Source organism: Rhinatrema bivittatum, chromosome 7 (genome assembly GCF_901001135.1).
Source record: "Rhinatrema bivittatum chromosome 7, aRhiBiv1.1, whole genome shotgun sequence".
In the NCBI taxonomy this organism is placed as follows: Eukaryota; Metazoa; Chordata; class Amphibia; order Gymnophiona; family Rhinatrematidae; genus Rhinatrema; species Rhinatrema bivittatum.
Window position 1 is genome coordinate 10,345,315 of NC_042621.1, and position 13,001 is coordinate 10,358,315.

At 45.7% G+C, this 13,001-nt stretch overlaps 1 protein-coding gene across 1 annotated transcript in view; it reads right to left on the reverse strand.

Moving 5' to 3' along the window:
* Positions 1 to 8,265: 8,265 nt before the first annotated feature.
* LOC115094997 (beta,beta-carotene 15,15'-dioxygenase-like) overlaps positions 8,266 to 13,001 on the reverse strand; it is a 45,204-nt gene continuing 40,468 nt past the window's right edge. The window contains exons 10-11 of the mRNA XM_029608135.1: positions 10,097 to 10,208; positions 8,266 to 9,761 (exon numbers count right to left, since the gene is read on the reverse strand). Of these exons, the coding sequence (XP_029463995.1) occupies positions 9,553 to 9,761; positions 10,097 to 10,208 (321 nt within the window). The 3' untranslated portion in view covers positions 8,266 to 9,552. The remainder of the gene's footprint in view (positions 9,762 to 10,096; positions 10,209 to 13,001) is intronic.

Genomic DNA, 13,001 nt, shown 5'->3' on the forward strand with positions numbered 1-13,001 from the left:
CATGGACCATGGCGCAACTGCAGAAAGGAGCTCCGTGGATGCACCGAGCAGGTGAGACGTATTCCAGTACAGGCGGACAGGTTGAAGACCAGGGACTCAGGCCTCCGCCGAACCTGACGCATTAGTAGAGACCCAACAACGCAATGCTGGTCTCTGGGGTAGCCCTCCAGCCACTCGATAGCCCTTTTGGACCTGCCGTTTGGGAACGGCAAATGCGTCAGGATGGACAGAGGTCAAGGACAGGCGATGGTACTGGAACAAGACGAAGACTCAAGACATGGTCAGACGAGGACACTGAAGACATGGTCAGACAAGGATGCTTGAAGACACGATCAGACTAAGGTACTAGGAGACATGGTCAGGCGAAATATGAGGCAAGAAGGCAAGGCTGGGGCACGGTTACATCAAGGTCAAGGCATGGCTACATCAAAGTTCAATCATGGCTATTTCAAAGTTCAGACATGGCTACGTCATCCAGTCACAGCTATACCAAGGTTCAGACATGGCTACGTCAAGGTTTGGGCAGGACTACATCAAGGTTAAAGCAAGGTTGAAGCAAGATGAGAACTCTGAGGAATGGACAGATGATAGCAAGGTAAAACTCAGGATGGAGTGGAATCCGGATTACACGCTAACTCACACAGCCGGAAAGGAGGCTTCAGTGGCCAGGAAGGCACTCAGACTATCCACTGAGAGCACAAGCCGCCGGAGGCTAGGTGAAGCCGGAGCCCATGACATCTGAGGACAAGGCTTCAAAGAGAGGAGCCAGAAACTGAGGATGCCAAAAGGCAGAATATCAGGAAACTAGATGGCATGGTCACCTGGAGACAAGGACATCGGAGACATCTGAAGGCAGGTCCAACTGGGGAATCCATGGCAAGGACATCAGGACTTCGGACCCCCAAGGCACTCAATCAAGAGCAACAAGGAGGCACTGGAAGATAGGACATCCATACGCCAGCCCTTCTGGACCTCAGACCTGCCGGACACTCAACCAAGAGTATCATGAAGGCACCAAAGGACAGGACAGCTGGATGTCTACTGGCAAGGACTACTTCAGAGGAAGACATCTGTGAACAGGGCATCTGAGAAGGACATCAGGGGAGACAGGACATCAGGAAGCAAGGTCACCTGAAGACGGAAACATCTGTGGACAGGAACACAGGATCCGATGAGAGACCAGGACATGGAACGAAGATGTAGACGAAGGATCAGGAACCACAGAAGAAGACAAAGGAATTCCCATGAAGAACAGAGTGCCTTGAAGAAGCGGAGGAGGACAACATCGGAGACTCCTGGACCGAAGAGCTGGAACGGAGGATCCAGGAGCAGTCCAGCTCCATGACTGACTCCTTGCGAAGGCAATGAGGAACTGAAGGCTGGGCCCTTTTGTAGGGCTGAAGAGGAACACCCAGGATGACATCATGAGGAGGAGCCAGGAGGACTGGCCCTTTAAATCTGGAGGAGAGGTGCGGCCCCATATCTAAGGAGGCAGGACCAGGGACAGCAGCCATGCTGTGAAGCAGGGGTAGGCCCGAGGCACCAGAGGTGGCTCCTGCCGCAGAAGAGAGGACTGTAGCCAGAGACTCCCCACGCAGGGGAGGAGACTGAGTTGGTGGCCTCCAGGCCATGAAGAGGAGCTCCAGGGCGGCCTCCCGGCTGCAGAAGAGGAGCAACAATGGCAGCACTCCCTGTCGCGAGAAGAGAAGCTGGAGGCAGCACTTCCTGCTTCAGGAGGGCCCAGGCGAGAGCGGCTCCATGCCGCAGAGGCTGAATGGCAGCGGCCTCCAGGCTGCAAAGGAGGAAGCAGCAACAGTGGCTGACCCGCCGCGGAGGCAGGACGATGGTGGCGGCCTCCTGGCCACAAGGCAAGATGGCAGCCCGAGCCGCAGGACAACGGCATCAGGACAGCTGGAAGGCATCGGGAAGCAGGCAAGCTAAAGGTGGAGGCTGCTCACAGCCTAGCCGGGGGCAGAATTGTAACAGAGAGGTATATAGAGGAGGCCTTCAGGGACATAGTACAGAACGGGGTAGGTCAAGGTAATCTGCCACCTGAGGCGAGGGATTAGATGGCACCCCCCTCGCCCTGCCCCACCTCGCTCTACCCCCCCCCCCCTCATCACTTCTCCCTTCAGCTGCCGCCAACGCACCAGCCTGACCTCTGGAGGCATTGGCTGGCCTCTGATGGCGGTATCCCTCCTCCACGCCGCTGCCAGAGGCAGCAGCCCTCCATGTCACTGAGCCTCCTCTTTTCTGCTGCTGCTGACCTGGGTTGGCAGCCATGGTAGGGGCAGACAGGGTGAGACAGATGCCACAGTGGAATTCTGAGGGGACATTTTTTGCTGCCTCAAAATTCTGCCACCTGAAGCGGCCGCCGTACCCTGCCTCGTTATAGAACCGGTCCTGGTAGAGAAGTCCCACCTCCAATCTGGTAGCCCCTATGCTGCTTTGGAGGAGAAAAGTCACCTGGAAGGAGAGCATCAACTTGATGAGGCAGGAAGCAATCCTGTAGATAGGACCTGCCCTCAAGTTGATGTAGTATCCTCTCGCATCGAGGAAAGGTCTCCAGGGGCATGTGCCCAGGAGGGAAGGGTTAGGATGGCTGTTATAGTGGGTGATTCAATTATTAGGAAGGTTGATAGCTGGGTGGCTGGTGGACGTGAGGATCGCTTGGTAATTTGCCTGCCCGGTACGAAGGTGGCGGACCTCACGCATTACAGAGATAGGATTTTAGATCGTGCTAGGGAGGAGCCGGCTGTCTTGGTGCATGTCGGTACCAATGACATAAGAAAATGTAGGAGGGAGGCTCTGGAAGCTTAAATTAGGGTTTTAGGTAGAAAGCTGAAATCCACAACCCCCCAGGCTAGCATTCTCAGAAATGCTCCCCGTTCCAAGTGCAGGACCCCAGCGGCAGGCAGAGCTCCAAAATCTCAATGCAAGGATGAGACAATGGTGTGAGGAAGAGGGTTTTAAATTCGTTAGGAACTGGTATCATTTTGGGGAAGGGGGGGGACCTTTTCCAAAAGGATGGGCTCCACCTTAACCAGAGTGGAACCAGGCTGCTGGCACTAAACTTTAAAAAGGAGATAGAGCAGCTTTTATACTAGATGATGGGGGAAAGCCGACAGTCACTCAGAAGCGCATGGTTCAGAATAACGTATCTTTGAAGGATACTAAGAGAACAGGGAAAATATGACATCCCAGTAGAGAGGTTGTAATAAATGCCAAAGGGGACCAGGTCTTTAAGTAAAGTGCAGAAAGATTCCAAATTACCCATCAACTGATGAGCAGGTTCTTAATACAAACAAGAAACAAATGCTAGAAGTCTAAAAAATAAGATGGGACAGTACAGTGTATAGCACTGGATGAAGAGGTGGATATAATTGGCATCTCCGAGACCTGGTGGAAGGAGGATAACCAATGGGACACTGTGATACCAGGGTACAAATTATATCGAAATGATAGAATGGATCAGATTGATGGAAGGTGGCACCTTATGTTAAAGAGAGCATTGAGTCAAACAGGATAAAAATTCTGCAGGAAACAAAATGCGGTGTTTATTTGTTTTTCTCTACCGATGTTCGATCTGGCATATCACAACACGTTTACATTACAACAGTGTTCAATAATAAGTGTTAAATCTTTATGGATAAAAATTCCAGGTGAAAAGGGAATACAATAGCAGTGAAGGTATAAATAAACATGTGGATAAAGGTGAGCCAGTTGATATAGTGTATCTGGATTTCCAGAAAGCATTTGACAAAGTCCCTCATGATAGACTTCTTAGGAAATTAGAAAGTCATGGGATAGGTGAGCAGTGTCCTATTGCGGATTGCCAACTGGTTAAAAGATAGAAAACAGAGAGTAGGGCTAAATGGTAAATTTTTCCAATGGAAAAAGGTGAATAGTGAAGTGCTCCAGGGATCTATCTGTTCTGAGACCAATGCTTTTTAATATATTTATTAATGATCTGGAAATGGGAACCTTAAGTGAGGTGATCAAATTTGCCGATGACACAAAATTATTCGGGGTTGTCAAATCACAATGCGATTGTGAGAAATTGCAAGAGGACATTACAAAACTGGGAAACTGGGCATGCAAAAGGGAAATGAAATTTAATTTGGACAAGTGTAAAGTGATGCACTTAGGGAAGAGTAACCCAAATTATAGCTACATAATGCAAGGTTCCACATTAGGAGTCACCTCTCAGGAAAAGAATCTTGGTGTCATTATTGAAAATACGTTGAAATCTTCTGCTCAGTGTGCAGCAGCAGCCAAGAATGCAAACAGAATTCTAGGGATTATTAGCAAAGGAATGAAGAATAAAGCAGAGAATATCATAATGCCTCTGTATCGCTCCATGGGGCGATCTCATCTTGAGTATTGTGTTCAGTTCTGGTCACCACATCTCAAGAAAGATATAGCAGAATTAGAAAAGGTACAGAGAAGGGCGACTAAGATGATAAAGGGGATGAAACAATTTCCCTGTGAAGAAAGGCTAAAGAGATTAGGACTTGAGCTTGGAGAAGAGACGGCTGAGGGGAGATATGAGAGAGGTCTATACAATAATGAGTGGAATTTATTTATTTATTTATTTTTAATTTTTATATACCGGAATTCCTGTATGCAATACAAATCAATCCGGTTTACAAGTAACGAAAAGGTTGCCCTGGTCTGGGAGGTTAGACTGGGGTTTTTTACATAGAACATTGAACAATAACAATTAACCATTGAACATTATTACAAGGAACAGTGAAAGTAACAATAGTATTTAACAAACAAATATTATTATTATAACATTATTCGTGTTTTGAGCTGAGTGTGTGTGTTCACATTTTACAAGGAACTTTAGTAGCGTATATAGTCTGCAAGTAATCGGTTAAATAAAATAATATGAAAAGGATGACTGTATGAGTGTAATGAGTAAACATTAATCAGTTGTTTACTCTTTCAAAAAGTACAAAGACCAGGGGACACAATTAAGTTACTAGATAATACATTAAAAACAAATAGGATGAATATATTTTTTTACTCAATGCATAATTAAGCTCTGGAATTTGTTGCAGAGGATGTGCTGAAAGCTGTTAGTGGAGCTGCATTAAAAAAAGATGGGGTTTTCCTATCGGTTTTGGGGAGCCCCCAATTTCTGACGACTTTGAAAATATTGTATATTTTCAATCGTCAGAAAAACGATTCACATCCCTAATTTCCTTTCCATTAGTCCTGCTATACCAGTCCAGGACCCTCTCAGGAAGCACAGCTGCGTATTTCCAGATTGGTTTGGTTCTGGTTCGAATAAAGAGCAGGTTGGCCATTTTATTTTTGGTTTCTGCTAGTGTTCACTCATTCCCTTTTGATACTTGAAATTTTCGGCTGTTAAGGAGGTCCGACTCAAAGCTTTGTCAGAAGAATACTGGATTCCTGCTGCTAGCCCCAGCTCCTACGTAGTGGCTGTGATGTCACAGAGGAAAACAGTGGTGTCTGCTTCCATCTGCTGGTAGGAGAGAACAACCCACTTGGGGCTGAACTGGTGTAGCAGAACTAATGGCAAGGAAATTAAGGAAGGAAATGTCTCCTTACTTGACAGACCCAACATATCAGGTTGGAATTTGTATTTTTAGGCTTTGTTGTGTTTCACACCTCTCCTTTCAGCTTTCAAGTGACTGAGCAAAGAAAAGAAAAGATCTTGTGTCAGCACCAGGAAACATCAACCTAATAAATGAAGCTTGACAGACGTGCCGCAAATGCGCAACAGAGAGCAGCTCTACTGCGCATGTGCGGGCAAGCACATCGGTCTCAGCGAGCATCAGCTGAATATATCAATATGGCGGCGTCGAGCGGCAGCAGCGACGAGGAGCGGCGGCAGCCAGTAGTGAGGGAGGAGAGAGTGAGAGGGAGAGGTGGGGAAGAGTGAGGGGAGAAGGAGAATGAGGGGGAGGTGAGAGACAGGGATGTGAATAAGTGGAAGGGTAAGAAGTTGTGGAGCAGAGAAAAAGGGAGTGGAGGAGGGCTGAGGGAGAGGGGATGGAATTGAGAGAGGGTGGGGAGTGACTGAGGGAGGTGAGAGTAAGGGGAAGGAGGGCAGTGGGAGACAGAGGGTGAGTTAGACTGAGTGGAGGGAAGGGGGAGTGAGGGAGAAAAAGTGTAGAAGGGTGCTGTGTTCAAAAATGGACTGAAAAAAAATTTAATGTAGCCCGTTTTAACGGGCTTAACGGCTTGTTCTCTCATAAATGAAGCATGTTACTGATTAACACACTGGGAGATTTACTCAAGTTTTCCAGGACACTGGTACTAGAAGGGTTCATGTGATTTGGGATATAAAGAAATACTGGAAGAAATCAGAAAGTGATTGATTTGCCTATAATAGAATTTCTCATCACGTGTCTTGATAAAAAGGATCACTGGTAAAAATACACTTTATTTAGGGGGATACACTCTAGGAGAAACTTTGCACTTTAGAAGAGCAGGGTTTAAACAAAGCCAGATTAAAGCACAAGTGAAGCGAGTAAGGTGGCTTTGCCTCAAGGTTGTCCCATTAGAGGACGGTTTATAATATAGCACAGAACGAGTAGCCGTCCGTGGCTCTGGATAGGGTCAGCATAAGAACAGCTGTGCAGGGGACCCACAGGCCCACAATCTGATTCATTCTCTCCTCACTTTTATGTGCACCAAGTTCAGACTTTTTTTTAAAATATATTTTATTACATTTTAACAATACAATTTTGTTAAAATTCAAAAAGGACACATATTGGAATCCAAAAATTATACATATAGGGGTAGATTTTATAAAAGTACGCCCGCGCGTACTTTTGTTCATGCACCAGGCGCAAACAAAAGTACGCCGGATTTTAATAGATACGCGCGTAGCCGCGTGTATCCTTTAAAATCTGGGGTCGGCACGCGCAAGGCTGCCCAAAATCGGCAGCCTGCGCGCGCCAAGCAGCGCAGGCTGCCTCCATTCCCTCCAAGGCCGCTCCGAAATCGGAGCGGCCTCGGAGGGAACTTTCCTTCCCCCCCCCCCCCCGCACCTTCCCCTCCCTTCCCCTAACTAACTCGCCCCCCAGCCCTAACTAATTTCCCCCCCACACGTTTATTGCGTAAGTTACGCCTGCCTGAGGCAGGCGTAACTTACGCAATAACATGAGAAATTGCTTTCTCCTCATTTGAGTATTCCTGGAAACTTCAGGAAAAACCTGGATCTTTTGGCCACAAAAAGATATCTTTATTTCTAAAGAATTTCTGAAACACCAAGTTTTTGTCCTGCTCACAACAAAAAGACACTAAGAGTATTGCCCTTGTGGGTATATCAATGGATGCTTCTAAAAAAAAAGTCAAATTGGGACTCTGCCCCGTCTAGCTCCTCTTCCCGATCAGCTGCGCTCGCTTTAAAACGAGGAATATAATATATCTTAGAAATAGCCATTTCCTTTACTGTTGGTATAGCTAATACTTCGCCTAGATATTTTCTGAATAATTCAATAGCTGAAAGCAATGTAGATACTGGGAAATTTAGGAGACAGATTCCTCATCCGGATCTTGTTCTCCAAATTTTCCAGCTGTTTCTGTTGAATTAGACTATCCTTCAAAAAAACAGTACTAGATGACTGTAACAACAAAACTTGCGATGCTGCAGATGTCATTTCTAAATTATTAGTACGTAATCCATAATCTTCTACAGTACTCTTTAATTCACTAGACAGTTTACCAAACTGAGCAAAAGAAGAGGCCACTGATTTTTCCATGTTGATAAGTAAAGTCCATATATCAGCCAATATAGCTTTCTGAGGATCTAAAGTTTCAGGTATCAAACTTCCAAATTGTAAGAGCCAACTTCTCTTAATTCAGACTGCTGCCTTGGCATATTGTCCATAATTATTTGTGAGCTAGCAGCCATCATCTCTAATTGTGTGGGCTAGAACTCTCTGGAGACTTGGAGGAAACAAATTTCAGGTATAATATTCCTGATTGATTGACTCATCCATTGCTCCACATGATGATCCATGGGTCCTCTCAACTACCGATCCCGCAGATGACGTTACAAACTTAGGGCCTCATTTTCTAAAGTATCACAGGCCTGCGATACTTTAGATGAGGGGCGGGGGGCCGAAACGAGGGGAGGGCCTGCGCTAGCCGGCAGCGATCGCACCGTCACGGTGCGATCGCTGCCGGTTTCGCACCCAATAGCGCCACCATAGGAGGTGTAGCTATTGGGAGCTAAAGCTGACGCGAAAAGGCACTTACCTTTTCGCTGTCCGCGGCGTCGGCGCAGAGTCGGCCCCGGTGACGCCCCAACTCCTCCTCTTCCGGGACCGACTCCGCCCCCATCCTGGTATCGCACACGATTAGGGACTTTTCGCGTGCAAGCGGCGTGGAAAATGAGGCCCTTAGTCTTCCTCTTCCTACCCATAAATCGTTCCTAAGGCACTTTTGAAGAAAAAAGTTTTGGCTGCACGCCGCAGCCTCGATGTTTTATTGAGTCCTCCGACTCGTTTAGATGATGTCACCAGAGGGGCGGGGCTTCCCGGAGCCCAACGGGGGTCCAGGTGTTAGCAATACTTCCCGCAGGCTCTTCCACACAGCAGTCCGTACCCTTCTCTCCCCGCTGGGAGAGCTCCCTCTCTGTATAGCCTCCCAAGTTCACAGACATTTTGAAGCACAAAAATGAGAAATACTGAAAATAAAACCGACATTTCTGATACAAAAATACATTTCATTTTCACTTTCCTTTTATATTTAATTCCAAAATGAACAATTTTAGTGAAAATCACGAGGTCTATATTTAAGGCGGAGCGGCTAGATAAGTTAGCCGGCTAAAGCTATCCGCCTAACTTAATGGAGATATTCAGCAGTACTGCAGAATATTCCCAGCTATCTTAAAGTTAGCTGGTTATGTCAAACCAGTTAACTTTAGGACAGCCCTATGGGCCGACCAGAGTTAGTCGCGCTAGTCAAGTGGCTAAAGCCGAATATCAGAGTTAGCCACATAACTTGTACGGTTAACTGTGGCCTGCCTCGAATCACCTTCCGCCCGTCCCCAGAATGGCTCCAACTTGTGCGTCTAAATTCTAGGTGCACAAGGTGCCGATTATCGACCTCCACACTATCTATCCTTGGCTGGCCCTTCAGACACAGTACTTGGTTCTGTTGTATAGAAATTCACATTTTGGTGCATGCAGAGTGGCTGGACACAAATGAAAAAGGGCATTACACATCTAAATGCTGAAAGTGTCTACAAGCAAAAAACTAAGGAAACAGGATTTTAAAATCCTATTCATGTTCCAAAAAAAGTTAGAAAAATATCTCTTCCTCTTGCCAGGAATTGGTGTACAATGTCACTGCTGCTTGTCATCTTCTCTCCTGTATTCTCACCCCTGCAGGAAATTTCCGGTCATTCCCTTTCTCAGCTCTGAGCATAGCACACTCCCACTTTCCAGAAACTGACTTGTACAGGAAGGCCACTCACAAACTTGCTCAACGTGGGCTTTGGCTATTCCCATTTAATGTAATAATTGGAGGTTCACGCCCGGCCAAAACACAAAACCAGCATCGTTTTCACTTTAGCCCTGGCTGACCAACAGAAGTGTCCGTATGAAGTCCATCGGTGCTCAGTGCCCTCTCAGGTATGAAGATTCCATGCAGGTCCACGTGCATGTCCACGTCAACTGATGCGCGGGCCACTTCTTTGAATGTTTTGCCATCCAGTATGAGCAGAAAGGGGACTTTCTTGGGGTCAGAAGTCACAATCGTTGACAATATAAGACCTAAAAGTGAAGTGTGTTTATGTTAAAAGCATGATGAAAATCTCCTGGCCATCATTTTGCTTTGCAGTATATTGATTTTAAAAGATCTTGCTCAGCTTTTGAAGGCTTAAGCCCCTACCTAACATCACACTTCCCATCAGCAGCCATCAGATATTCCCAATAAAGCACTTCCGTGGCAAGACAGAAAGTACAAATAATTCCTAACATACTGCATGCCCCTAAATACACTTTCATCTCTATTGCAGGTCTGCATCACCCCCTCTCCATGTACGCTAGTCTTTGTCTCTATGTGCTAGATGAATTGAAGCTACCCATCCAGCTACAATTAACCTTACCCTCATCCTCCTCTTTAGCATCAGGAGTTGGTACAAATAAAGGTTCTGCAGGCCAGCAGTGTTCCTCCTTCCATGTGAGTGTTTCCCTAGTGTGAATATTGAACTTCACGATCTGCAAAATCAGGAGAGAGAGTCTACATCTCAGTACTTCTCATTTCAAAATTATGACCAGCCAAAATAAGTTACTAAGGATGGCATGCAATGTTAAAATATAATGGCAGTGTAGTCCCATTCTGAGCCGTGTTTACTGGAGCTCAAATAGTAGATCAGATTTTCAGAATAGCTGATTCATTGGTGGCACAAATTAGCAAGGGTGTTCTCCTACATGACATATCCTAGCTAGATTCCGGAAAATATAAAACGTTTCAGTTCCATTGCTCATTTGCTTGCTTTCTGGTTTCTATTCCTATGCTTTCCTTCTGTGTCCTAATATATTTTATTTCTTTTGCTTCTAAATATTTTTTAAATAAGATGTGCACCTCTTACTACAGCTCTACTTTCTGATCCTTAAAATCTTCCAAGTCTGCTCATCAGGTCATCATATTATATGCTTGACATAGATCAATGTGATGCTTGCATGGGGTTGTGATGAGGTCAGTAATGGCAAACATTAGACCTCAAGTGCCACAGACAGGTAGTAGCATAGTAGATGATGGCATATGACCAATTAGCCCCCTCCAGTCTGCCCAGTTATGCTGGTCTACACTGCTAAGAATATATCATAGCTGCTAGCTCTAGAAGCTTCCCTACTTGTAAGATATCACCTCTTATCCATCAGTTTTTGTCTTCTTTGGATCATCTTGAGTAGATGATCATAAAAGTTCCCATATTTAATCCAATACCTAGACCCGCATCACCTCTTACCACTAAATATAGTAATAATCTAAACAGCTAATACAAATAGTGAAGCTGTTACCTGCATATACAGCCGCTGAGGTCCCCAGGACCTTGCTAAATGCTTTCTGACCATCATCGTCCTGGTTGGATTTTGGGGAGTTGTAGTCTATTTTTTCCTGGCCAGATTCTGGCCTGCACTGTTGCTAGGTTTGCTTCTTTAATCTGCCTCTTGTTTTATCCTCATCACATCTCCCCTTGCCTCTGCTCTCACTCAATGCACAATTAAGCTCTGGAATTTGTTGTTGCCAGAGGATGTGGTTAGTGCAGTTAGTGTAGCTGGGTTTAAAAAAAGTTTGGATAAGTTCTTGGGGAAGTCCATTAACTGCAATTAATCAAGTTGACTTAGAGAATAGTCACTGCTATTACTAGCATCACTAGCATGGGATATACTTAGTTTTTGTGTACTTGCCAGGTTCTTATGGCCTGGATTGGCCACTGTTGGAAACAGGATGCTGGGCTTGATGGACCCTTGGTGTAATCCAGTATGGCAATTTCTTATGTTCTTATGAGTGAAGGATGGGTTGTTTGCAATATATAGAGACCTTCATTTTAAGTTTAAACTGATTTTCACCCATATATTCCAAAGATGAAAATTGTTTTAAACCAATTTTTCACCCTAATTTTGTGTCTATAGAGAAGACAGGTGTCAGAAGTTTAGGGGGGCAGGAAGGAGGGCTGCAGAGGAAATGGCCCCTCCAAATTTCTGTTGGCAACAGAACAAGTGAAGCCTTATTCAGCTGGCACTATCTTCCCTCTCTCAGCTGCAGCAGCCACAGCAGTTGTTGCTACCCCTGCCCTAACTCCTGATCCCCGTACTCTTAAAGTTGGACGTTTCTGGTCTTGCAGTGCCTCGGGCTCTTTTCCTCCTCCTCAGCTGCCGTGCCAGAATGACAATCAGGCACCAGCAGCTGTGGAGGAGGAAGAGACCTGAGGCCTTGCAAATCTGTGATTCTTTAGGAGCCTGGAGTGCCTAGGGGTGGGCTCTTGGAAAATACACTCTCCCACGCCAATGAAGATTCTTTTCCAAGAGGGGGGGATGAAGGTGAATGGGGAGAGAAAAGGATGTAAGGGGATCATGAGGAATGGGAATGAAGGAGGTAGGTGAGGGAATTGTGGTGGGGAGGGAGAAAAAAAAAAGAGTGCGGGGATTGTGGGGGATGGGAGTAGAAAAGGTAAGTGAGGGGGGCTGTGGTGGGGAGGAAGGAAGTGAGTGGGGAGATCAGAGGAGCTGAAGGAGAATAGGGGTGGGGAGAGAGGTTGGATGCTCAAGGGGGAAAGGGAGAAAATAAACCCTGAAAAATTCCCAGGAAAAAAAAAAAGTGAAAATGAAGGTCCCTAGCAATATTGCAGCCTTTTAACTTAGAAGACCGTGGTAGGAACTATGTCTGTTCTAAACATGCCTGAATTTTGTCAGTGCTCAGTGTTTATTCTTATAGCTGCATCCATCTTATAGTTTGAATTGTGCAGCGCAGGCAGGTCCTTCAGAGTCCCTTCTGTCCTCAACAAGTACATTTTGATTGTCTTAAGCCTCTCTATAGATTTTGTGTCACAAGCTTTGACTCGTTCTAGTAGTCCTTCTTTGAATTGCTTCCAATCTGTCAATGGCCTTAGGATGGATTGGCCTCTACAACAGTGGTTCTCAACCTTTTTTTTGTCAGATGGTTCTCACATGATTGACACACTGAACCCATGATCGTCACGGGGCTAGATGTAAGAAATATTCTGGTTCTGGTGGCATCTCAGTAACAGCAACTCAAACTCCTTCTACTACCAGGCTCAATAGCCCTACTTATGAAAAGACAGCAGTTTACCACCAATGCATGTCCTCTTGAGAAAACACAACAAATAAGACTGATACAAACGCTTACATGCTAGTAAAATATCTCACCTCAGTAACACACAGAACCGACCTAACATACTCCCAGGATCTGTAGTAATGCACATAAACTAATCCGCACACAGTTACACCTGTATTATGGAATACACTCAAACAGGAGCAACCCTATCT